The following is a 23,698-nucleotide window of genomic DNA, read 5'->3' on the forward strand; positions in this document are numbered from 1 at the left end:
GGTGCCTTCTAAAAGTCAGACAGTAGTTTATTTTCTTGACATCTGCTGGGAGGGTGTTCTACAGGGCGGGTGCCACCACAAAGAAGGCCCTCTGCCTGGTTCCCTGTAACCTCACTTCTTGCAGGGACGGAACCGCCAGAAGGCCCTTGGAGCTGGACCTCCATGTCCAGGCTGGACAATGGGGGTGGAGACACTCCTCCAGGTATACTGGGCTACATACAGCACATACTCACTGCAACAATTTCTTGTTTCCTGGGGTCAATCACTCGGATCTTCTTGTCCTTGGATGCTGTGCAGATGAGGCTCCCATTCCGATTCCAGCTCACGTTGTAAATCATGTCTTGATGCATGTCGTCCAGATTTATGAGGGGCTCACCTGTCCCCACGTTCCAGATGATGATAACATTATCGCAGCCTGAAGAAAGGCAATTAAGAAATAAAAGCCCGTTACCTGTGCGTGTTTTAAGGGTTACCTGTTAATATTTTCCGCTTCCCTGAGGTATGAAAATCCTTACAGCCAGCACTCTCTAAAAGGAGCCTCAAGGTCGCTCCAGCTTTGCCACCCAGGAAAAAAAAGGAAGGAGAACACGATGGAGCTTTCTACCCCAAGAAGGTCCTCTGACCCCTCTCTGCTCAAGCACCAGAGAAAAACTGATATTATTCTGCTTTTAATATTTCAGCTGTGCTGTATTTCTTTGTGACAATTTCACTGCTTTTTTATTTCACCTCTTGGGTGTTAGTTGCCTTGTGCGGTCGCATTTGTGGGCAGAGATACATTTTAATTCAAACAAGAAAGTCAGTAGTTTAAGTCTCTGTTTAACACGCAGACAGGAAACCTTAACTTTGCCAACATAAGAGAATGTAGGCTTTCAAGACTCAAAGAATTCTTCATCAAGCAAACCAATTACTAGCTTGCAAAGGGCCAAGTCAACCTAGATTGGTTCAATAAAGAATATCATTAAAACAACACTATCAGCACTTAGGATATGGAGAACCATTTTCCAATAAATTAGCACATTAATGGGTTTTCTATCCTTCCCCCCCCCCAATATCACTGACTCTGCACACTGAGTTCAGTGATGCATCTAAAAATAACACCCCAAACTCCATATCTGAAAGTCAAGGTTTGGCACAGAATTGGGGGGGAAGCGCTGTGCCTTTTCATAGGTGCTAGTTTAGAGTCAAAAGAAAAGGGGAGGGGGGAAACAGGAATACTTACTCCAAAAGAATAAGCAACTTTAAGAAAACTTAATGCAGATTAGAAATTTACTAGGAAATAGAGCAGAGTGAGCAATCCACCTGGTGAAGAGCAAGAAAACTAGAAAGGTAATGTAGGTTTTCAAAAGAAGTAGCTGTGACACATGACACAGGGGGAAAAGGAAGGCCAAACCCTCCAGGAAGCGGATCTTGCCCAACTGGTCATGTGAGCAGAGTATGGCCTTGCCTCCTTTCTTAACCACAGGCTTTGGGAGAGGTTTTCCTGGCTCTGCAAGAGCTAAAGGCCAGGCAGCTGGGAGAAGCCAATTCCTTTTGTTCCTCGGGGATCCAGAGCCTACCTGCACTCAGCAGCACATTGTGCGCAGTGGGGTGCCAGGCCACAATGCCCACCCTTTTGGAATGGCCTTCCAAGATGACCACAGGCTCTGTCAGGGGCAGCGTAAGCCCATTCTCTGGGATCTGCCAGACCTGCAAAAATGAAAAAAGAAGAAGGGTGGGGTGGGAGGAACCTTGGTTACTGGAATATTGTCACTTTCCAAAAGGTGGACAAAACCATAGCTAGCTGGAGATTTGCCAAGCTGGCATTCAGATGAAGTGCCAGGTCCATTTCAGAAGCCATGACTAGCCAGAGGCCTCCCAGCTGGCAAGCAAACAGCTCAGGATTTCTTTCTGTAGTTTGAGTCATTCTTCCAGAGATGTGTTCCCTGCAAATCACCTGAAGGGCATGGCAAAAAGTCAGCGAACTTCTTCCAAAGGGAGCCATTCTGACTGAACCATTTGCCAAGGTGCAACCGGGGTTGGTAGCAAATTTTACACACAGATGACATTATCCTGTAAAGAAACATTATCCTGTAATGTACATGATTAGAGCTGGGTGATTTCTTGTCCCCCCTCAACCTACACAGGGCCTGCACAAGATCTGTGACCCACCAAACTGACTCTCCCATGCACTGAACACTCTGCTTTACCACCTGCCCCATCTACACTCACAGGGAGGATGCATTCATCTCACTTAGGGGCTTCTGAAAGTGAGTAGGACGATCCCATGCTGAGCAACCACATTACTGTATTAGCCTAATTATAAGCCGCACTTTCCCCCCAAATTTGAACCGTGAAAAGTTAAAGTGCAGCTTGTATTCGCAACCTTATGCCGCCAGCAAAGCGGTGTGGCTCCCCCCGCCCCCAGGAAGCAGCCTGGGAGCGCAGGGCAATGGCACACTGTCCGCCTGCCCCTCCCAAGCCTCCCCCAAGCCGCCAGAAAGAAGGGGGAAGGCCCCTGGCAAAGCAGTGCTGCCCCCCCCCCAAGGAAGCAGCCTAGGTATTGTCTTTTTTTCTTTTCCCTCCTTCAATTTTAAAGGTGCAGCTGATTTGTGAGTGCGTATTATATTCGGGCCAATATGGTAAATGCTTTTCTTTCTTAGCCTAAGAGAGCACAAAAGGCAAAGGGGAGTACTTAATTGTTATGTCCAAACTCAATTTCTTATTTGTTTTATTATCACAAATGGCATTCAGTGCTCCAGGAGGCATCAGCAACCAAGGGAGGGTGACATGTTCTCAAGAAGGTCTAAAGAGAGCCCCAACCCTCCCTGCATCTGCCAAATATTGTATTATTATTATTATTATTATTATTATTATTACTATTACTATTATTACATCACCATCCCGAAGATCACAGGGTGATTCACGATGTAAGCATACAAAAGGAGAACACAAAATATGTAATAAACCAAAAACAAAAGCAAACCAATTACCCCACCCCTTTAAAGGCCACAGAATGTTTAATTAGCCAAAGGTCTGGTTAGAGAGAAACATTTTGCCTGGTGCCTAAAGATGCTTGCATGTATTCCTACAGGCCTGAAGGACAAAGTCTGAGCCAACAGCCACCAGCACACCCACCCACAGCAGCCTTTGAACCCCAGGGTCCTCCTCCCGGGGCTTTCAGGGACGGCAAGGCTAATAAGGAAGTGTCCCCTGGGCATCTTCTGCATGAGTCACCACTGGCAATCATGGCTTCTGAACCAGAGCTGACCTACATACAAAAGCGGGGAGAACTGCTGAGGAAGCAGAATTAACCACCAGCAGATGGCAGCAAAGTAACAACCTGCTCTATAGTCTCTTACTGCCTGCTTCTGATGAGAATACAGTGGTGCCCCGCAAGATGAATGCCTCGCAAGACGGAAAACCCACTAGACGAAAGGGTTTTCCATTTTTGAGCTGCTTCGCAAGACGAATTTCCCTATGGGCTTGCTTTGCAAGACGAAAACGTCTTGCAAGTGTTCCGATTTTTTCCCGCTCCCCCCCCCTTTTTCTAAGCCGCTAAGCCGCTAATAGCCTTTTAGCCACTAATCTGCTAAGCCTTTAATAGCCGCTAAGCCTTTAATAGCCGCTAAACCGCTAATAGCGCTAATCCGCTAAGCCGCTAATAGGGTTGCTTCGCAAGACGAAAAAACCGCTAGGCGAAGAGACTCGCGGAACGGATTAATTTCGTCTTGCAAGGCACCACTGTACAGTGGTACCTCGGGTTACATACGCTTCAGGTTACAGACTCCGCTAACCCAGAAATAGTGCTTCAGGTTAAGAACTTTGCTTCAGGTTAAGAACAGAAATCGTGCTCCGGCGGTGTGGCAGCAGCGGGAGGCCCTGTTAGCTAAAGTGGTGCTTCAGGTTAAGAACAGTTTCAGGTTAAGAACGGACCTCTGGAATGAATTAAGTACTTAACCCGAGGTACCACTGTATATTATTACAGGCTCCAGCAGAATTCACACCCAAGACTCTAAAGCAAGCAAAGCCAAGTGGCTTTTGCCCTCCCAAGGTCAGAAGAGGCAACACTCACCTCAGAGTTTCTCATGATGGCCCACTGAAAAGTTTGAGCCAACATTCAAAGCAAAGCAGGTAATTCAAAAAGAGCCCCAAGCCGTTCCAATTTAATGGGCGGAATTTGCCTAGTCAAAACAGCAAAGCAATCCTGAAGCTTAGGGAGCTGGAAAAAGCCACTGACAGCTAAAACAGATGATAGTTCTTGAAAATTTGAAATGGATTTAAAACTCTGCAACACTAAGAACCAGATTAAGGAAAAAAACTATTTGTACTCTCAGTTTCTTGCAGTAAGCCAACTGTGTTCTGGTGTGTCCAATTCAGTTTCCTGAATTTATTGGGGCTTTTATCTGAAAAGCATGAGAAATATGTGGAGAGCTGAGATTTAGAGAAGTGCAGAAATGTCACTGTTCACGTGGGGAGAACAACACAGAGAGTATTCCACAGACAGGGAGCCACTGCAGAGAAGGCCCGTTCTCGTGCTGCCACCCTCCGGACCTCTTGAGGAGGAGGCACATGAAGAAGGGCCTCAGAAGATGATCTCAGGGTTCGGGTAGTTTCCTATGGAAACAGGCGGTCCTTGAGGTATTGTGGTCCTGAGCCGTTTAAGGCTTTATAGGTCAAAACCAGCACTTTGAATTGGCCCAGAAACTAATCGGTAGCCAGTGCAGTTGGACCAGGATCGGTGTAAGATGCTCAAACCGTCTTCCTCTGGTGAGCAACCTGGCCACCAAATTTATGCACCATCTGAAGTTTCCAAACTGTCTTCAGAGGCAGCCCTACTCATAACACATTGCAGTAATCTAACCTTGAGGTTACCAGAACATAGAGAACAGTAGTTAGGCTGTCCCTGTCCAGATAGGGGCGTAGCTGGGCCACCAGCCGAAGCTGATGGAAGGCACTCCGGGCCACTGAGGCCACCTGAGCCTCGAGGATCCAGGAGGACCCCCAAGCTACGAACCTGCTCCTTCAGGGGGAGGGTAATCCCATCAAGAGCAAGCGATCTCATTGGACCAAAAATCGAAGCAAGAAGAATTACCGACGATTGAAGAATGGGGGATGAAGTTAATGGACTCTGCAGAACTAGATAAACTAACAGGAAGGATTCGAAACTGGCGGGACCAGAAATTCACGGAAGACTGGAGTAAATTTACGGACTATTTGAAAAGTATTTGTGAAGATCAGACGATGTTTGTAGGTTTGCAAGAAGTTTTGTGAGGAGTATTATTGGAAGCATTGCAAAAATGGAGAATGGGAAGGATGATTTGTTAAGAGATGTAAAGGCAATATAAAGTTAAGAAATGCATAAGAAGTAGTTAAAACGGTGTATCATCAGAGGTGCTGATGGAAATCTAAAAAGATTGTATAAGTGATAAGTTTTGAGGTACATTTTATAATTTATATGTTAAAATCAATAAAAATTATTTTTTTAAAAAAGAGCAAGTGGTCTCCCACCCATCTGGTCTAGGGAACCACCCACTAACAGTGCCTCCGTCTTATCTGGATTGAGCTTCACTTTGTTGGCTCTCATCCAGTCCATGACTGAGGCAAGACACTGGTCCAGCACTTCCACTGCAGATGTAAAGGAGAAACAGAGCCGAGTGTCATCAGCATACTGCTGACAACGTACTCCAAACCTCCGGATAACCCCACCCAGCGGTTTCATGTAGAAGTTAAACAACATGGGGGACAGGATTGAGCCCTGCGGAACCCTACATTGAAGGTTCCATGGGGCTGAAAAGCATTCCCCAAGTCACACCCTCTGGGAACAACCACCCAAGTAGGACTGGAACCACCGCAAAGCGGTGCCAGCCACCCCTAGTTTGGAGAGTCGCTCCAGAAGGACGCCATGGTTGATGGTATCAAAAGCTGCTGAGAAGTTGAGAAGAATTCACAGGGACGTGTTCCCCTTGCCTCTCTCTCGACAGAGGTCATCATACAGGGCAACCATAGCACTTTCTGTGCCAAAACCGGGCCTAAACCCTGTTCAAAACGAATCCCGAAAATCAGTTTCTTCCAAAAGCGCCTGGATCTGGTCTGCAACCACTTACTCCAGAACCTTGCTCAAGAAAGGGAGATTAGCAATTAGTAGTTAGATTTTTCGAATCCAGGGAATGTTTCTTAAGGAGTGGTTTTACCACTGCCTCCTTCAAACAGGCAGGGACCTCCCCCTCTCGTAAAGAGGCACTGATCACCTCCCTGGCCCAGCCAGCTGTTCCCTCCCTGCTGGTTTTTATCAGCCAAGGGGGGCAAGGGTCTGGAGCGCAAGTGGTCACTCTGACTGATCCAAGCACCTTGTCCACCCCTCGAGCCTTACCAACTGAAACTCATCCAGCACAACAGGCCTAGACTGTGCTCTGGACACCCCATGAGATTCATCTGCTATAACAGCAGAGTCAAGGTCTTGGTGGATGCAAGTGATTTTAACCTCAAAATGCTTTGCAAACAAGTCACAGTGAGCTACCATTGGTCCTATCACTTCCTTTGGGCCAGCCTGTAAAAGGCCCCGTACAACCCAGAAAAGCTCTGCTGGACGACATAATGAGGATGCAATGAAGGCAGCAAAATATGCCTTCTTTGCTGCCTTCACTGCCACTAGGTAGGCTCAATAATGAGCCCTTACCAGTGTTTGGTTGCATTCATTCGGATCTTTCCTCCACTTGCCTTGATGATATCAAGGCAGCCATATGGCCTGCAAAATAATAATAATAATAATAATAATAATAATAATAATAATAATAATAATAATTTTATTTATACCCACCCTCCCCAGCCGAAGCTGGGCTCAGGGCAGCTAACAACAATCAAAATAATCCAACATTCTAAAAACCTTTCATTATAAAAATTAATTAAAATCAAATTGATGGCAACCATTAAGCAAAATTCTGTGCAGATTGCCAGAGGAGGGGGTCAGGCTGCGCCCTGACCAAAGGCCTGGTGGAACAGCTCTGTCTTACAGGCCCTGCGGAAAGATGACAGGTGCCACAGGGCCCTAGTCTCTTGTGACAGAGCGTTCCACCAGATTGGAGCCACGGCCGAGAAAGCCCTGGCTCTGGTTGAGGCCAGCCTAACCTCTCTGTGGCCTGGGATCTTCAGGATGTTTTTATTTGCAGACCGTAAGTTCTTCTGTGGGACATACCAGGAGAGGCGGTCCCGTAGGTACGAGGGTCCTAGGCCGTATAGGGCTTTAAGGAGAGACGCCAACCCTTGAACATGAACGGAGCTGTTTAACTGGATTGAAGTGTGAGAGAGTACACTACTGGAAGATTTCCACAGGCAATTGGGGAAGCAGGAGGACTAACAGACAGATCAGATAACAGCACAGCAGCAGAAGCCAAGACAGGCCTGAGTTAGGTCTATGAAGCATGGGAGAAAGACAAACATGTCCAAATCCTTTTCTGCAGGAGTGCTCAAAGTATGGTCTGGGGTATATATGGTGTACACAGGCCACAGCCTCTCTTTCTTTGCTTGCGAGGGTTGGCCTACAGACCTATCAGTTGCAGCTCTCTTGAAATGCTGCGCTCTGGTAAATTCACAACCAGTCGGGCACTGCTGACTGCAGAGAGACTACACTCAGGAAACCAAACATTACATAATGGGAAATGCCCAAGCAACGACCAGTTTTGCCCCAGGTGCACAAACTGAGAACCTAATACATGTGCCAACTTGAATGCTTACAAGAAAAGACATACTTGACCAGGAAGACCCAAACACACATGTGGTCAGCTAAGCCCTCAATGTCATGCAAAATAAGGTAACTAAAGCAATACCAAGATTGGGTCAAACATACCTAGTTTTACACTGGCCCCATTTTTCCATAATTCATAAACATTCTGACCACAAAAGCATTCCTAGATTTGGCTGCCACTAGAAGTCTAGGTGCCAAGAATTTACATGATGTCAGATGCATTCATTCCAACAAGTGACACCTCTGACAACCATTTTCGTTGACAGCTGCCCTCAAAAAACAGCAGAGCTTCACAGGATTCCTTCAGACAATCGGTTTCTGGAATATTCATCCCAATTTGCTTGCAGAAAGTCTATGCAGAGGTTATTGAGCAAGTTGTTATGATCTGTCTATAGGGAGGTTGGGTAGTCTTCAGTGATGTCTCTAATTGCTAAGTTGTTGGTTGTTAATCTATGGAAGAATAAAATACTACTGTTCAGCTTCAAGAGGCCTCAAGGCAGTGTGCAACATTTATTAATTACAAAGAGCGCTCACTAATGGTTCCTCATCACCCAGGAAAAAAGTGACAAGTGGGGTTCTGCAGGGTTCCGTCCTGGGTCCCTTGTTGTTCAACGTCTTTATAAATGACTTGGACGAAAGTATTCAGGGGATGCTCATCAAATTTGTAGATGACACCAAACTGGGAGGCATAGCCAACGTCACAGATAGACTCAGAATTCAAGATGACTGTAACAAATTGGAGAACTGGGCCCAAACTAACAAAATGAATTTCAATAGGGACAAATGTAAGGATCTACACTAAGGCAGGAAGAAGTAGCTGCACAAATATAAGATGGGGGACACCTGGCTTGCCAGTACTACATGTGAAAAGGTTCTGGGGTCTTAGTAGACCACAAGCTGAACATGAGTCAACAGTGTGATGCAGCAGCAAAAAAAGCTAATACTATTCTAGGCTCTATCAAGAAAAGTACATTGTTCCAATCAAGGGAAGTCATAGTACCACTCTATTCTGCCATGCTCAGACCACACCTGTTAAGAAGGATATTGACAAGCTGCAACGTGTGCAGGTGAGGGCAACCAAGATGCTAGGGGTCTGGAAAGCAAGCCTTATGAAGAATGGTTAAGAGAACTGGCTATGTTTCACGTGGAGAAGAAGAGACTGAGAGGAGATATGATGGCCACCTTCAAATATCTGATGGGCTGTCACATGGAGGATGGAGGGTAGGACCAATAGCTTCAAGTTACAAGAAAAGTGATTCCGACTAAACACCAGGACGAACTTTGTGACTGTTCTATAGTGGGATGGACTCCCTTGGAAGGTGGTGGATTTTTAAGCAGAAGTCGGGTGGCTATCTGTCATGGATGCTTAGTTTAGATTACAGAAGGTTGGAATAGATGACCCTTGGGGATCCCTTCCAACTCTAGAATTCTATGCCAAGATAGAATTCTAGAATAGAATCGCTCCAATGTTTTTGTATTCTTGCTTTCCCAAACCAATTTGCCACATGAATGTCCACAAGGAACAAACTAAAGCAGCCACATCTGGCAAAACAGCCCCCAAACATGACAAAGGCAGCCACTTGGGAAGGGGGGGGGTTCAGCTGTTCATTTCTACAAAGATGAATTTCTAGGGCTGAAGAGAAGCCACATCCTCTGATCTGGGAGGCTGGTCCCCAATTCCAACTGTGTAGAAAGAACCTGTAGTTAATTTGGTGGCAAAGGAAATGTTCTCTGCACATGTACAAAGAAGCGCTGCACCAAAGTGAGCCTGGCCTCAAACTCAACCCTGGTTAGAAATTCCTCACCCCCTCAGCTCTGCTTTCTCCATTTCCCTCCTGGATTTTACACTGCCTCAAGAGAGTGCTTTGTCTCAGAGTCCATAATGAGTTTACCAGTTCAGTTTTGAGATCCCTCCATGGCAGGATCTAGTTATAATTATTTCTCGTCTCGCTGGGGTTCTGTCTTATATCACACCCATCTACCACCCATGACATCCAGGTGCTTCAAGGGAACTATAGGCCACCAGTGACTTACTGAGAAAACCCACAGCTATCAGCATAATGCATTTGTCCGGAACTTCAAGGATTCACTTAGCAAGCCAATGGTCATGATTGGCATCACTGTCAACTCAAACCTTTTGCTTTTTTGAAGATCCTGGATGTCCAGCAAACCAGCAGAACAGACTGAATGACTCAGGCTGAAATTAATTCCTCCCATTTGAGAAGAGCCATTTGGCATCCTCCACAAAACCCTAATATAATCCAACATTCTCCAACTGAGGAAGACAAAACCTGCAGTACATTACCAACATTCAAAAGGTTCTGAAGAATCCACATTTAAGCAGTTCCTTATTTCCTGGCATGAGAAAAATCATTCTTCAAAGTGAGCATTCAGACTAGGCGGCCTCATGGCAGCATTTTACAGCAAACCCCTCTAGAAGTTAAGCAAGAAAGAAGCCAAAAGGGCTGGACTGTTCACCTCTCTGCATTGTGAAAAAACACGTATAATTTAAAAAAAAACCATGCAAGTCTTCTCTCTCTGCTGAAGCTAAGCAGACATGGGTCTGAATGGACCTGGATGGAAAGGCGGAAATTCCCCGGAGAAAAGGAGAAGGATATTTCACATATTAAAGAAAGAACAATTGGACATTATTTGCTTGCAGGAAACACATGTGACTAGGCTCCACAAAAAAGTATTAGTCAATAAAAGATTAGGCCAATAATTTATTTCATCAAACCGAGTTAAAAAGAGAGGGGTGGTGATCTACGCCAAGGAGAGCCTGTCACCAAATTTTTTTTTTAAAGATGAGCAAGGGAGAATCTTGGCAATTGAAATTCAAGCACAAGGCGAAAAGTTTTTGATATTAGGCATCTATGCACCAAATGAGGGGAAATCGGAATTTTACAAGAAGCTGCATGAGACAATGCTGGACTATCTGGACTATAGTAACATCATCATGATGGGAGACATGAATGGGGTGGTGTCCACAAATATGGATAAGTCACAAAACCAAAACGTTTCAAAAGATGGCAGACTACCCAAAACATTTTTTGAACTGACCGACAATATGGACTTAATTGACATTTGGAGGTCAAAAAACCCTCTAGGAAGAGAAGGAACATTCTTTTCTGAAGCCCAACTGACATGGACAAGAATCGACCAAATTTGGGTAACTAGAGGTCTGGCACCTAAGACTAGGAAAGTGGAAATCTGCCCAAAGACTTGCTCCGACCATAACGCAGTAAAGATGGATATGAGACTAACTACAACCGGCTCCTTTAGATGGAAGATGAATGACAACCTACTTAGAGATCAGGAGATCATTAAAAAGGCCCAAAAAGCCTTGAAGGACTATTTTGAAATAAATTTGAACACTACGGTGGAAAAAAGAGTAATCTAGGACGCAAGTAAAGCTGTAATGAGGGGGTTTCTGATACAACAGAACACCATAAAGAAAAGACCACAGAATGAGAAAAAGGATAAGATTTTGGAGAAAATTAGGGAATGTGAGAAAAAGCTAAGATCGAAACCGAAGTCACAGGAGATTCTGAGAGAAATTAAACTTTACCAGGCACAATACTCTAAATTGATAAATCAGGAAGTGGAGTGGAAAATCAAGTTAATGAAACAAAGATCATTCGAATCGGCAAATAAATGTGGAAAGCTGCTAGCATGGCAGCTGAAAAAGAGACAAAAATTAAATACGGTTACTAACTTAGAGATTGAAGGGAAAAACATTCAGAATCCTGTGGAGATTAGAAAGTGTTTCCAGAGATATTTTAAACAACTCTACACCCAAGGGCCGCAAAATGAGACAGAGATAGACCAATTTTTGAAAAGGAATGGCCTACCAAGATTGTCTCAAGAAAACAGAACAACCCTGAATTATAAAATAACACAACAAGAGATCGAAGGTGCCATCCAGAATATGCAATTGGGCAAGTCTCCAGGGCCAGATGGGCTTACCTCCAAGTACTATAAGATATTGAAAGATTATCTGATACAACCATTAATGGAGGTCTGCAATGAGATCATGGAGGGGAAGAGGGCACCGGAATCGTGGAAAGAAGCCTTCATCACATTGATATCCAAATTGGAAACTGAAAAGACACAACTTAAGAACTACCGTCCCATCTCTCTCCTGAATGTGGATTATAAAATCTTTGCTGACATTTTGGCAAGTAGACTTAAAAAAGTATTAAATGAAGTAATTCACAAAGACCAGGCAGGTTTTCTCCCAGGTAGACATTTGTTTGCCAACACTAGAAACATTATTGACATTTTGGAACTTTTACAAACAAATATGAATACAAAAGCAGTCTTGATTTTTATAGATGCGGAGAAGGCCTTTGACAATATTTCTTGGATGTTTATGAAGAAAAATCTTGAAGGGATGGGAGTGGGACGGGGGTTTGAAAATGGCATAGAGGCAAATTATTCAGAACAAAAAGCTAAATTAATAGTTAACAATGTGGTGACAGAAGACTTTAAGATTCAGAAAGGAACACGACAAGGTTGCCCTATTTCCCCTTTGCTATTCATTTCGGTCCTTGAGGTGCTCTTGAATATGATTAGAAGGGACCGGTTGGTGGAAGGGATTCAGGTCGGAGCCAAACAGTACAAACTTAAAGCTTTTGCAGATGACCTGGTTTTGACATTGCAGGAACCAGACTCTAGTACGAAAAGAGTTTTAGAACTGATTCAAGAGTTTGGTCGGTTGGCGGGTTTTAAATTAAACAAGCAGAAGACAAAGGTTTTGGGGAAAAACTTGACAACTGAGGAATCAGAAAGGTTTCAGAAAGAGACAGATTTAAAAATTGTTAAGAAGGTGAAATACCTAGGGGTTAATATGACTGCCAAAAACCTGAACTTATTTAAGGACAACTATGAAAAGTGTTGGACAGAAATTAAGAAGGACTTAGAAAGTTGGTCAAGACTGAAACTTTCCTTGTTGGGCCGAATTGCTGTGATAAAAATGAATGTATTGCCAAAAATGTTGCTTCTGTTTCAGACCCTACAGATTGTGGACAGAGTGGAATGTTTTACAAAATGGCAGAGAGATATTTCTAAGTTTGTCTGGCAGGGCAAAAAGCCCCGAATAAAATTTAAAATACTAACTGATGCTAAGGAGGGGGGGGGGGGTTTGCCCTGCCAGATCTGAGGTTGTATTATGAATCTGCAGCTTTCTGCTGGTTGAAGGATTGGTTTCTTCTTGAGAACACTGATGTCCTAGATCTGGAGGGGTTCAATAATGCTTTTGGATGGCATGCATACTTGTGGTACGACAAGGTAAAAATTCACAAGGCTTTAAAAAACCATATTGTCAGGAAGGCTGTGTTTAATGTCTGGACAAAATACAAAGACTTACTAGAAAACAAGACCCCAAGGTGGCTGTCACCAATGGAAGCCAAGGCCCAGAAAAGACTCAATATGGAGGCCAATTGGCCGAAATATTGGGAAATAATAGAAAAAGAAGGTGATAATTGGAGATTGCAGAGCCTTGAGAAACTAAAGGATAAAGTGCGAGATTGGTTACATTATGCTCAGATTAGGGAGGTCTTTAATTTGGACAAAAAAACAGGTTTCCAGGTAGAAAAATCGAAATTAGAAACAGAACTGTTAGAACCTAAGACCAAGGTACTTTCAAAAATGTATAACTTGCTGTTGAAATGGAATATGCAGGATGAAACTGTCAAATCAGCTATGATAAAATGGGCACAGGACATTGGGCATAATATCATGTTTGCTGACTGGGAAAAGTTATGGACCACCGGAGTGAGGTTCACGGCATGTAATGCCTTGAAAGAAAATATTATGAAAATGATATACAGGTGGTACATGACCCCAGTCAAGCTGGCAAAAATATATCACTTGCCTGATAACAAATGTTGGAAATGTAAGGAAGCTGAAGGAACATTCTTTCACCTTTGGTGGACATGCCCAAGGGTTAAGGCTTTCTGGGAAATGATTTACAATGAATTAAAAAAGGTATTTAAGTATACCTTCCTTAAGAAACCAGAGGCCTTCCTTCTGGGCATTGTGGGCCAAGGGGTGTTAAAGAAGGATAGAACTTTCTTTATGTACACAACAACAGCAGCAAGAATACTCATCGCAAAGCACTGGAAGACACAGGATTTGCCCACTCTGGAAGAATGGCAGACGCAACTCACAGACTACATGGAACTGGCTGAAATGACTGGCAGAATTCGAGACCTGGGAGAAGAGACGGTGGAAGAGGACTGGAAAAAATTTAAAGACTATTTACAAAAACATTACAAACTGTACGAATGTTAGGAGTATGCACAAATGAGAGTAACACGGCAGCAGTAAATTTAGTGTAAGACATACGAGAATAGGTGATGTATAGGGAAATTGCGAAACCTGAAGAAATATTATGTTCAAACCTAGTAGGTTAATTTATGACCAAAACATTCTAAAGTTGGAATTGAATATTTGAGATTTATAAAATAAGAATGGAAGTAAGGTAACAAATTGCTGCATATAACTATATGATTGAGAACGCAGGGAAGGGTGATGTGAGGAAGTCCAAAGATTATGAAAATATGATTTATGAATATCTTTACTTTATTTGTATTTTCTTTTCTTATTCTTACTTTTTCTTATAATCTTACTTTGATCTTTTTTGTTTGTTATGTGTTTGATGTTATCTTTGTTGTTTAAAAATTGCAATAAATATTTTATTAAAAAAAAATGAATGGACCTGGATGGGAGTCTGTGGGGGTCCCCATGTAAGAAGAGGGTAAAAGGGAAACTCAATCAGAGACTGACTGCCATCAGTGTGTTTAGGAAGACCTTTTAAAAACGTAAAAATATTTTGCTCTGGTGGCAAAATGAGCAAAGCGAAGCTGCTTGGAGAATCTCTGAGGAATTATGGGACTTCAAAAGTGATCGCCTCTGAGGACATGGAGCAGGCCTCAGCCACGTGATTGGGTAAATTTCTCAGTTTGGAGCTGTTTCTCAAAAACTGAAAAGAAGCCTAGAAAGGTACTATTAATAGCAGGAAAGCTATTAATCTTCGCTTTTGGTGCTGCACGTCAGCCCAAGATCACTATCCCCACGCACATTTACCATGCTTTCCTTTGGTTCCCCATATCCCCCTCCATAAGGTGAAAAAACATCTGGGAGAGGATGATTTTGAGCAAATAGCTCAGTAACCTATTTTTCCTCCCCCCCCCTTTATTGCAGTCCCCAAGGCTGCTTTTCAGTTTAAAATAAAACAGGGAAAGAAATTCCCAACTGCATGTAATGTAGGGATGGGGAACGGACGGCCAGTAGGCCCATTTCAACCTGGAATTAGCGGCACATCCATCACAATAAATACAGTGGTGCCTCGCAAGACGAAATTAATTCGTTCTGCAAGTTTTTTCATCTTGCGAATTTTTCGTCTTGCGAAGCACGGTTTCCCATAGGAAACGGTTTTAAGAAAAAGGAAACAAACTTGCAAGACATTTTCGTCTTGTGAAGCAAGCCCATAGGGAAATTCGTCTTGCGAAGCAACTCAAAAAATGAAAAACTCTTTCGTCTTGTGAGTTTTTCGTCTTGCAAGGTACCACTGTATGTCTATTGCTTCTTTTGTTTCTAATGATTTGTATTAATTGTATTACGGTTTGAATTCCATAAGATTGCAAGGCACAGGTAGAAAAACCATTAAGTAATCCACCCAGATGCTCAGCAGTTTTCAAGTGAACTGTGGGTGGGAAGTTTGGAAACCACTTCTCTGGATCATTCTCCCTAGTTCCCCTTCCATCTCCCACATAAAATTCTAATAACCTTAAGCTCTGTGAAATTCCTCCCAATGTTTAATTTCTCCTTGTAGCTCTTTCAGAACTTCCAGGGTATGACTGTTGTTACTTTTTTGCCATGGGAACTGAAAGTGACTTACAATATTTTAATCCAAAAACAAAACAGATACCTTAAAATCAGTATAAAAAATCATTTTTTAAAAGTTTGTTTCCCCACACTGCATCTTAATACAGCTTTCTTGTCTCAGGGCTCTACCTGGAATCAACAAGTTGGGCCAAATCACATGACACTGTTCCAAGCCAGGGACAGGCCTGGACATTAAGCTTACGGCCAAAAGGGTATGAAATTTATCCCGCCCCCTCCAACTTGACCAAAGAGAAAAGGCTATCTATTGTTTATCATTTATCCCAGCCATGCACTTGAGACGAGAGAGAAACACAAGAACAAAACAGGAGGACGACAATGGATAGGTGGAAATAGAACGAGAGGCAGGTATGAGCACCAGGCAGGGCAGTTAAGTCGCTTGCTCCTGCTGCTCCTGCCGCTGTTCCCTTAGCAGGAGACAGACTGGACTTCTGCTTTGCTGCTACTGCTACTGCGCTCTTTCGCTCTCTCTCTCTTCTCGGCAATGACGGCAGGCTGTAGTAGCTGAAGGCTGCACCCCAGGATGTGCACACTGCCCAATTTCTCTCCTCCTCCTCCTCCTCTCCTCTCCGGGATTCTTCTGCAGCAAGTAGATGCTGCCTCTTCCTCTCCCCACCAAAGCCCCTGAATGGAGCCACATGCTCCTTTCTCCCCAACCAACTTGCACGGCGTCAGCCGGATCGTGAAGATGCCAGTCACCAAACCTGGCAACAAGACAACTTCACTTGGTCACAAGTGGAGCAAGGCAGCCAGAGGATTTCAAACACTGCCTGGAAGGGGTCCCAAATCGGCCTGTGAGGTTAATCCCCTCAAACCATGCCCAACTGCTCCACACCCGATGCCATAGGTGGGGAACTCAATTGCCCTGCCCTGCCCTGCAGAAAGCTTTGCAAGCCCTAAGTTCAGGGCTGCCAAGCACTGGGCTGGCAACCCCCCTGGTGCTGTGGTGCTTGACAACTAGCTGGCTGTCAGGAGTGTGGGAAGCACTGTGCAAGGGACGTGGATAGGCTGGCTTTTCTGCCACCTGTCAAAGTTAGGGGTCGGGGGGGGAGGGAGGGAACAGATGAAGATGGCAGGATCTCCCACCTGTCCAAGGCTCCTCACCCTGGAGTAACATGTCACCAGGTGCTGAAGCTGTGCTAAGCGGTGTTTGTGGACTTAATCCTGATTAGGAGGGAGAGATCCAGCCTCAAGACACTTAAAAATTAAAAAAACCACCTTCTTAAGGCATTCAATTGAACATACATTTTGTTAGAAACCATATCAACTCTTAACATTTTAAAAAAACAAAACAAAAGAGTCCTGAGAAGGGAAAGGCAAGTAGTGACATCACTAGAGTCAACTTGAGCTATCCAACAGGAAGAACCGGTTTTCCCTGGGGTCAGTCCTGAAGATAAGGCTATACCTAAATACAAAATAGGATAGAGATGGCATTTTCTAGTTCATTGCTCAAGTTATGTATCTACACAGCCTCAGATACTTTAGGTCCCTAATGAACAAATGGCTTTACCATTCTGAGGCAGCGGTAGATGACAGCAAACGAGGGTCTTCACAGTTCTCCCCAGTAAGCAGACAGCAAATGGCCACAGACACTCAAACTTCCCATGATTCCTCTTGTCTCTCAACTGGTAAAATGAATGCGGGGGGAGAAGATCCCTGCTTTGGACATTTTCCCCCTATACTCATTAGAAAATCAGTTGTCACCAAACTCCAAACTGCTCTGTAAAAAAAAAAACACCACTCTCCTCCAATGCCAAACCAGTTTCTCCAAGCAACTTGGGTTAGAGGCAAATATCTCTCTCTGTCAAGAAGCTCAAATTAACTTCTATCGAACCTCCAGACGGCATTCATTACATTTCATGTGCCTTCTGAATTATGTTTCTTACAGTACGTTCCAACATCCTTTAGCACACAATCCTGTTTCGTGGTGAACTCTGCAAACCCAAATTGCTTCTTTTTAAATGTCAACGTCTTCCAAAGTGAGATCACAGGAGATGGTGCAGGATAAGCCACCATGAGATAGAAAACAAATCCAGACGTCAGATGGATGAAGAGGTGCAACACACAGGTATGAACTTAGTGCTATATAAAATTAAATCCACCTATCTTGATATTGTGGCTTTTTAATTCAATTTTTAGACAAACGAAAATTCAGCACAGAACCACTTCAAGTGCAGTGAAGGCCAATTTTCCTTTCAGTGTTATTCACTCCAGTTCTGCATGCTGTGACAATGCAAGTAATATTTTCTGCCTTTCAGTGTACCATCTATGAGCCCACAGCAGTTGTATTTTAAAGCTGGAACAAGGATGACTGGCTGCCAGTTTAAAATGACTACCATACGGCTAACTTAATGAAGGGCTACAAAACTACTTCCAAGTGAAAGCAAGAAGCAAGTTTTTGAGATGCTTAATGCAGCGACTCACCATGACAGTGCAGTCTTCCGAGCCGCTGGCGATGACTTGATCATTGTGAGGACACCACTCTATGTCAAGCACAGGTCCCGTATGGCCACAAACTGTGGGGTAGGATTTGTCAATTCTACCTGTCTGAAGAGAGTGAAAAAAGTGCTGTAATGTACAGAACAAGGAACAAAATACAAAAAAGCCAGGGACAGGTGACCTGCCTCTCTCCAAATGCTGCTGAACAACAACTCCCATCCGTCCCAGCCAGAAGGCCAATGGTCAGGAATGATGGGAACTGCAGTCAAACCTCTGGAGGTCACAACTTCCACACCCCCAAAGCCAGCACTTCATGTTCAGTAAATTATCTCTTACACACAAAATATAGAAATGTATGGTGCTAAGGTTTTTTTAACAGTCACACCTTGACTGTAATAGGTTAACTGAAGGCAAAGTTAATTGCTCAAATTCACATAGACAAACATTGGCGGCAGCTCTCCTGGGGTTCCATCAGACTGTTTGGCCATCTATCCCAGTGTTGCCTACTCTGACTGACAGCTCTCTAGGATGGGATGAGGGAGGCCTTTCCCATTAACTGATGCTACCAGAGATCCTCTGAATGGAAATGGCAAGGAGTGAAGCCGAGGCCTTCTGTATGCAAGCAGGGGTGCTTTCCCCTGGAGGTAGGGCAGCTTTCCAAACTTATTTCAAAGTTTGCATGGCTGTAATGTCAGAAAAACCTTTAAGCTGTATTTCTCCAAAGATTTGCACTTGTTTAAGTGTTTAAAACTCACCCCATTTATTGAGCTGTAGCAGATTCATGACAGCTGCCTTTTTCAGACACAAACACCTATGACTGGGTTTCCTATGCTACTCCTTGCTCCTTATGCTGCTTGAACCCTGGATCATGCATCCAATTACTGCACTGCTAATTCCAGGGAAGTGAGTTTTCCCCCCAATTCAGAGTTGACTGTGCATAAGGTTTCAGAAGCAGCGATAGCCATTAGCTCTTGCAGACTGACCTAAACCTGCTTGTCAAAATCAGGAGAGAGGGGCAAGTCCTAAAGGACTATGAGACACAGCAACACGAAGCAATCCTTACAGAGTTCCACTGAAACGGAATAGAGAGGTATCTCTTCTTCACAGCTAGGAACATGTCATGGGCATGGCCACTTAAATGCCTATCTTGTGCCTGTGACCGGATGGAGAGGTGAATATGCACAGCCTCTGATCAAAGAGCAAATTGCTACTGCAACCTTTAAGGAACCACCAAACTGTTTGCTGGCCAATGGTGTGTCAGACCAAGCCCCTGGGCAGCAGCTTCTATCTGCATGTACACACTATCTTAAAGCAGGGGTGGTGATCCTCCAGCCCACCAACGTTGAGGGCTGAGGGGAGTTGGGAGTTCAACACCATCCAGAAAGACAAGGCTCTCCACCCCTGTCGACAGGAAACATCATGGACAGGACTGAGGGGAAGAAAATGACTCAGGAGGAGAAAGGGCAAAGATTCAGAGGCCTGTGAGCCTACTGAGGAAGACATCCCTACACCAGCGCAGAGTCCTTCAGGCGCAAGGGCTGAATGTGTCCATGTGGTCCCCCCAACTCCCTCTAGGCCACGCCCTTCACTAGCCCTGCCTGGGATGTGTCACGGTGCTCTGATCCTGCCCCTTGCTTGTCAGGATAGAGAGGGTTGTGTGAGTGTGTGTAGAAACTGCACAAAACTGACCCCTGTTGCTTTCCCCACTTTGCCTCTGCCCCCTGGAAGGCTGCCCAGAAGCAAATGTGGGCCCTGGCCCGAAAAAGTTCCCCCACATCTGCTTCCCAACTTTTTGCCTGCCAGTTTGCATATAAGACACTGAAGAAGGTGGGGAGGAAGGAAAACGTATTTCCTCTATGCCAAAATCTAAATGGAGCGGTAGATGGATGGTCTGGGCGGGGGGAGATAAGTACTACATCTAAGGAATACAAAATCAACAGGTTGAGGGGCCTGTGAAAAATTTAACTCTCTAACATGGCAACACTTGAACATTTTAAAGAGAAAAATACAGAACTATCTTAAGAGAGAACCAACATTGTGTAATCCAGACATGTATTAATGTCTCAATCAGGATTTTGACTGAGAGGGAAATTAGCTGGTGCATACATATTAAACTTGCAAATGCCTCCCGTCTGTATGAACAAGATTAAAACCAAACACCAAACATTCAGACAAACAGCTGAGTGTTCAGTCTCACTCAGCAGCTTGTGTGAAATGAATGGAACGTATGATTTTTTATGATTTTTTTAGTTATCTAAAATGGCAATTCATTTGCTAAGGCGCAGACCTACAATTATCACTCTCTTCGTGTCATTATCTTACTACCCTTTTATACACTTAAGAGAAAAACAAATATAATTGCATGGGCCCTTACACCAAGTGTGTCACAGTTTGGGATGTAACCAGGAGTCTTTTATTCACATATAATGACTGCTTACTAAAAACTTGGTAAACAATCTCAGAATCAGAATGGGGTTTTTCTTGTTTGATGAGCTTCACCAATCAGACTGGCAGGGTCTCTCAGTGGTCACAGACCAGATTAAGACCTACAGAGGTTTATCAGAATGGAAAAGATGGGCTTTCAGCTTTGAAAATTAACTACTAAATTCCTCACCACAAAGGCTTCCAATAATGAGTCAGTTGTAGTCAAATGGGACTTTGGTCTGCAACAGAGCACCCACAAGCACAATTCACTGCAACTCACATTTTAGCTTACTTTTAGGATCATGTGAATCACCCTCTGATTTGCCCAGTTTATGTGTCATCTCACCAACCACCAAACCATTCTTGAACCCTGCAGATTCATAGGCTTCTTACTCTATCCATGGAAAAATAATAATACTTTCTCCTGATTTGCAGTAACTATGGTTAACTATGTTGTCCAAAACAAAGTTACTGCTAGCTACAAATTGCTCTCATATAAGAGATTGAGAAATCCGGATTAGAACCTGGTTTTGAATGGCTTGAGAGCAAACTATGGTCACTAACCATGGCTTAGTGTTATGTGCAAACCTGCTCATTGGGTGGGAGAGATCCCAAAATACAATCCTGGTTCCTCACTAGGGCGAACATGTACAGTATGTTAGTACTACTTTCTGCAATATGCATCATGACAGTGTTTTGTGTTGTTTTTAATGTTAAACGCCACAAAATAATTAAGTGCCTAAAAGTAGGCTGGTCACTTTAGAGCAATCATTATGGATGTTGATAAAACTAAGATAAAAACAAATGAGCAGCTGTAGCACAGAACAATTCCTAGCAATTACAGTGATACCTCAGGTTAAGTACTTAATTCGTTCTGGAGTTCCGTTCTTAACCTGAAACTGTTAACCTGAAGCACCACTTTAGCTAATGGGGCCTCCTGCTGCTGCTGCGCCGCTGGAACACGATTTCTGTTCTCATCCTGAAGCAAAGTTCTTAACCCGCGGTACTATTTCTGGGTTAGTGGAGTCTGTAACCTGAAGCGCATGTAACCTGAAGTGTATGTAACCCAAGGTACCACAGTAGATGTATGGGATATTATGCTTAAAACAACCCTTAACTGACTTGTTTTGCAAAGCATTTTGACTACAAAATCACTTGCATCTGCTGGGATCTTGAATCCACTGTTAAGGCAGATGAATCTCGAAGGGTGTCCAGAGCACCGTCTAGTCCTGTTGTGTTGGGTGAGCTTCAGCTGGTAAGGCCTCAGGATGCAGAAAAGGTGCCTGGATCAGCTGGAGTGGCCACGTGCTCTGGACCTTCGCCCCGCATGAGTGATAAAAACTAGCAGGAAAGGGACATCTGGCTGGGCCAGGAAGGCAGGTGATCACTGCCTCCTTACGCAAGGGAGTGGTCCTTGCCTGTTTGAAGGAGGCAGCGGCAAAACCACTCCTCAAGAAACCTTCCCTAGATTCTGAAAATCTAACTAACTACCAGCCAGTTGCTATTCTCCCTTTTTGGGGAAAGGTTCTTGAGTGGGTGGTCATGGAACAGATCCAGATGCTCTTGGAGGAAACTGATATTCTAGATCCTTTTCAATTGGGCTTTACACTAAGTTTTGGCACAGAAACTGCTTTGGTCATCCTGTACGATTACCTTTATTGTTCCTTTTTTCTCAGGCCTTTGGCTATTTACACAATCTATGGGCTATTTTTGGGGGGGGGGTATTTGTTTGTTACTGTGTTATATACTTTTGTCTTTTTATATTTGTAAACCACCCTATGATCCTTGGATGAAGAGCAGTATGGAAATTTAGCTGATAAATAAAATAAATAAGCTAGCTTTTCACACAAAGCCTTCCAGAGGGCTTAAAGTTTGCCAAATAAGACCATTTAATGAAGTCACACAGGCCAAAATAGATTTCTGTGTAAAAGTCCTGATAGGATGGGCAGGAAAACTGGTGCAGTCTTCCACCATGACTAACCCCGTCTTTCTCATAGAAAGAGGCAGCTAATCGCAGAAATATACTTCTCAGATAACTGAATGTAGAAAGTCACTTCCTCAGGAATGTCTGTTATTGCCTCAGCTGGAAATAAGGAAGTGGCACCAACTTGCACATTCCGCTTTGTGTATGCTGAAGAATGGAGCAGAGGGGGGAAGAAAACTGGATCACAAAGAATGGGTTTGAAACGCAAACGAAGCTCTCTGCTTCATAGAGGAACAGTGTCTCCTATGGCCTGGCAGCAACTCACTCCCACCTCAAGGTTCAAAACCTCAGTCCCACCTCTCATCATTTAACAAGACCTGCTGCATCTATAGAGCACCCACATCTACCAACACCAGATGGGTTATACCCAGGTGCTAGACTTAAATGAAGACCATAGAGTTGATGCAGACCATGACAAATGGCCATCAGTCATCCAGCAAGCCGGCCAAGCTCTCCATGACTAACCCTTGCTAAGATAAGGAAACGGGGAATATAGTAACACCACCATCACCAAAAGACTGCTAGAGAGCCATTTAAGTTGCTCTGGGGACACAAAGCTTGTACCTTCCATCAAAACTCACAGAATACATTCAAGTAACATCAGTTAGCAACTGAAAGTTCTAGCAAAACAACTGGTTGAAACATGAACAGCTATCAGATGATGAGCAAAACTCATTCAAAGTCCCCTAAGCCTGTTACACAGCACCAGTAGCAGACTGAAGATGTTCATGAGCTAACATGGGGTGGGGGGTAAGAAGCAAGATGTGCATATAAATTGTGTCTTTATAGTCCTATGGGACTGTAAGAGTGGGGAAACAAGGTGGAAAAATTAATGATTGAAACGTGAGTATGGGGTTTTGGAATCAAAAACATCTTGCCCAGAGCAGAACCACCCAGGACACATAACTTAGCACTGTTTGGAGTTGAGCTGATAGTAATCAGGGGCAGTTCTGACAGATAGTTCCATTTGAAAGAAGTACTTTGGAAGTCTTGAAGAGCAACGGACTGGCTGTGAAAAGCACCTTTTACACCTTTAATAAATAATAATTTAATAAATAATAATATCCAGTTTGTAGTTCTACATTTCGCAGAGCACCATCACACTTAGAAAGTGGGGCCCTGCTTTGCAGGATCCAAATCTTGAATTGGTAGAAACAAAAATGGTGTGTAAAACAACGGGTTGCCATATTCTTCTCAAGAAACTAACTTGTTCTGATCCATGG

At 43.8% G+C, this 23,698-nt stretch overlaps 1 protein-coding gene across 4 annotated transcripts in view; it reads right to left on the reverse strand.

Annotated features, from left to right (window-relative positions):
• The window catches only part of CORO1C (coronin 1C), a 69,830-nt gene that overhangs the window by 8,969 nt on the left and 37,163 nt on the right, over positions 1 to 23,698 (reverse strand). For all 4 annotated transcript variants that reach the window (XM_083470923.1, XM_083470926.1, XM_083470924.1 and 1 more), the window contains exons 3-5: positions 18,053 to 18,175; positions 1,557 to 1,686; positions 234 to 415 (exon numbers count right to left, since the gene is read on the reverse strand). In XM_083470923.1, the coding sequence (XP_083327049.1) occupies positions 234 to 415; positions 1,557 to 1,686; positions 18,053 to 18,175 (435 nt within the window). The remainder of the gene's footprint in view (positions 1 to 233; positions 416 to 1,556; positions 1,687 to 18,052; positions 18,176 to 23,698) is intronic.

This window comes from Podarcis liolepis (assembly GCF_965112155.1).
Source record: "Podarcis liolepis genome assembly, chromosome: 13".
Taxonomy (NCBI): Eukaryota; Metazoa; Chordata; class Lepidosauria; order Squamata; family Lacertidae; genus Podarcis; species Podarcis liolepis.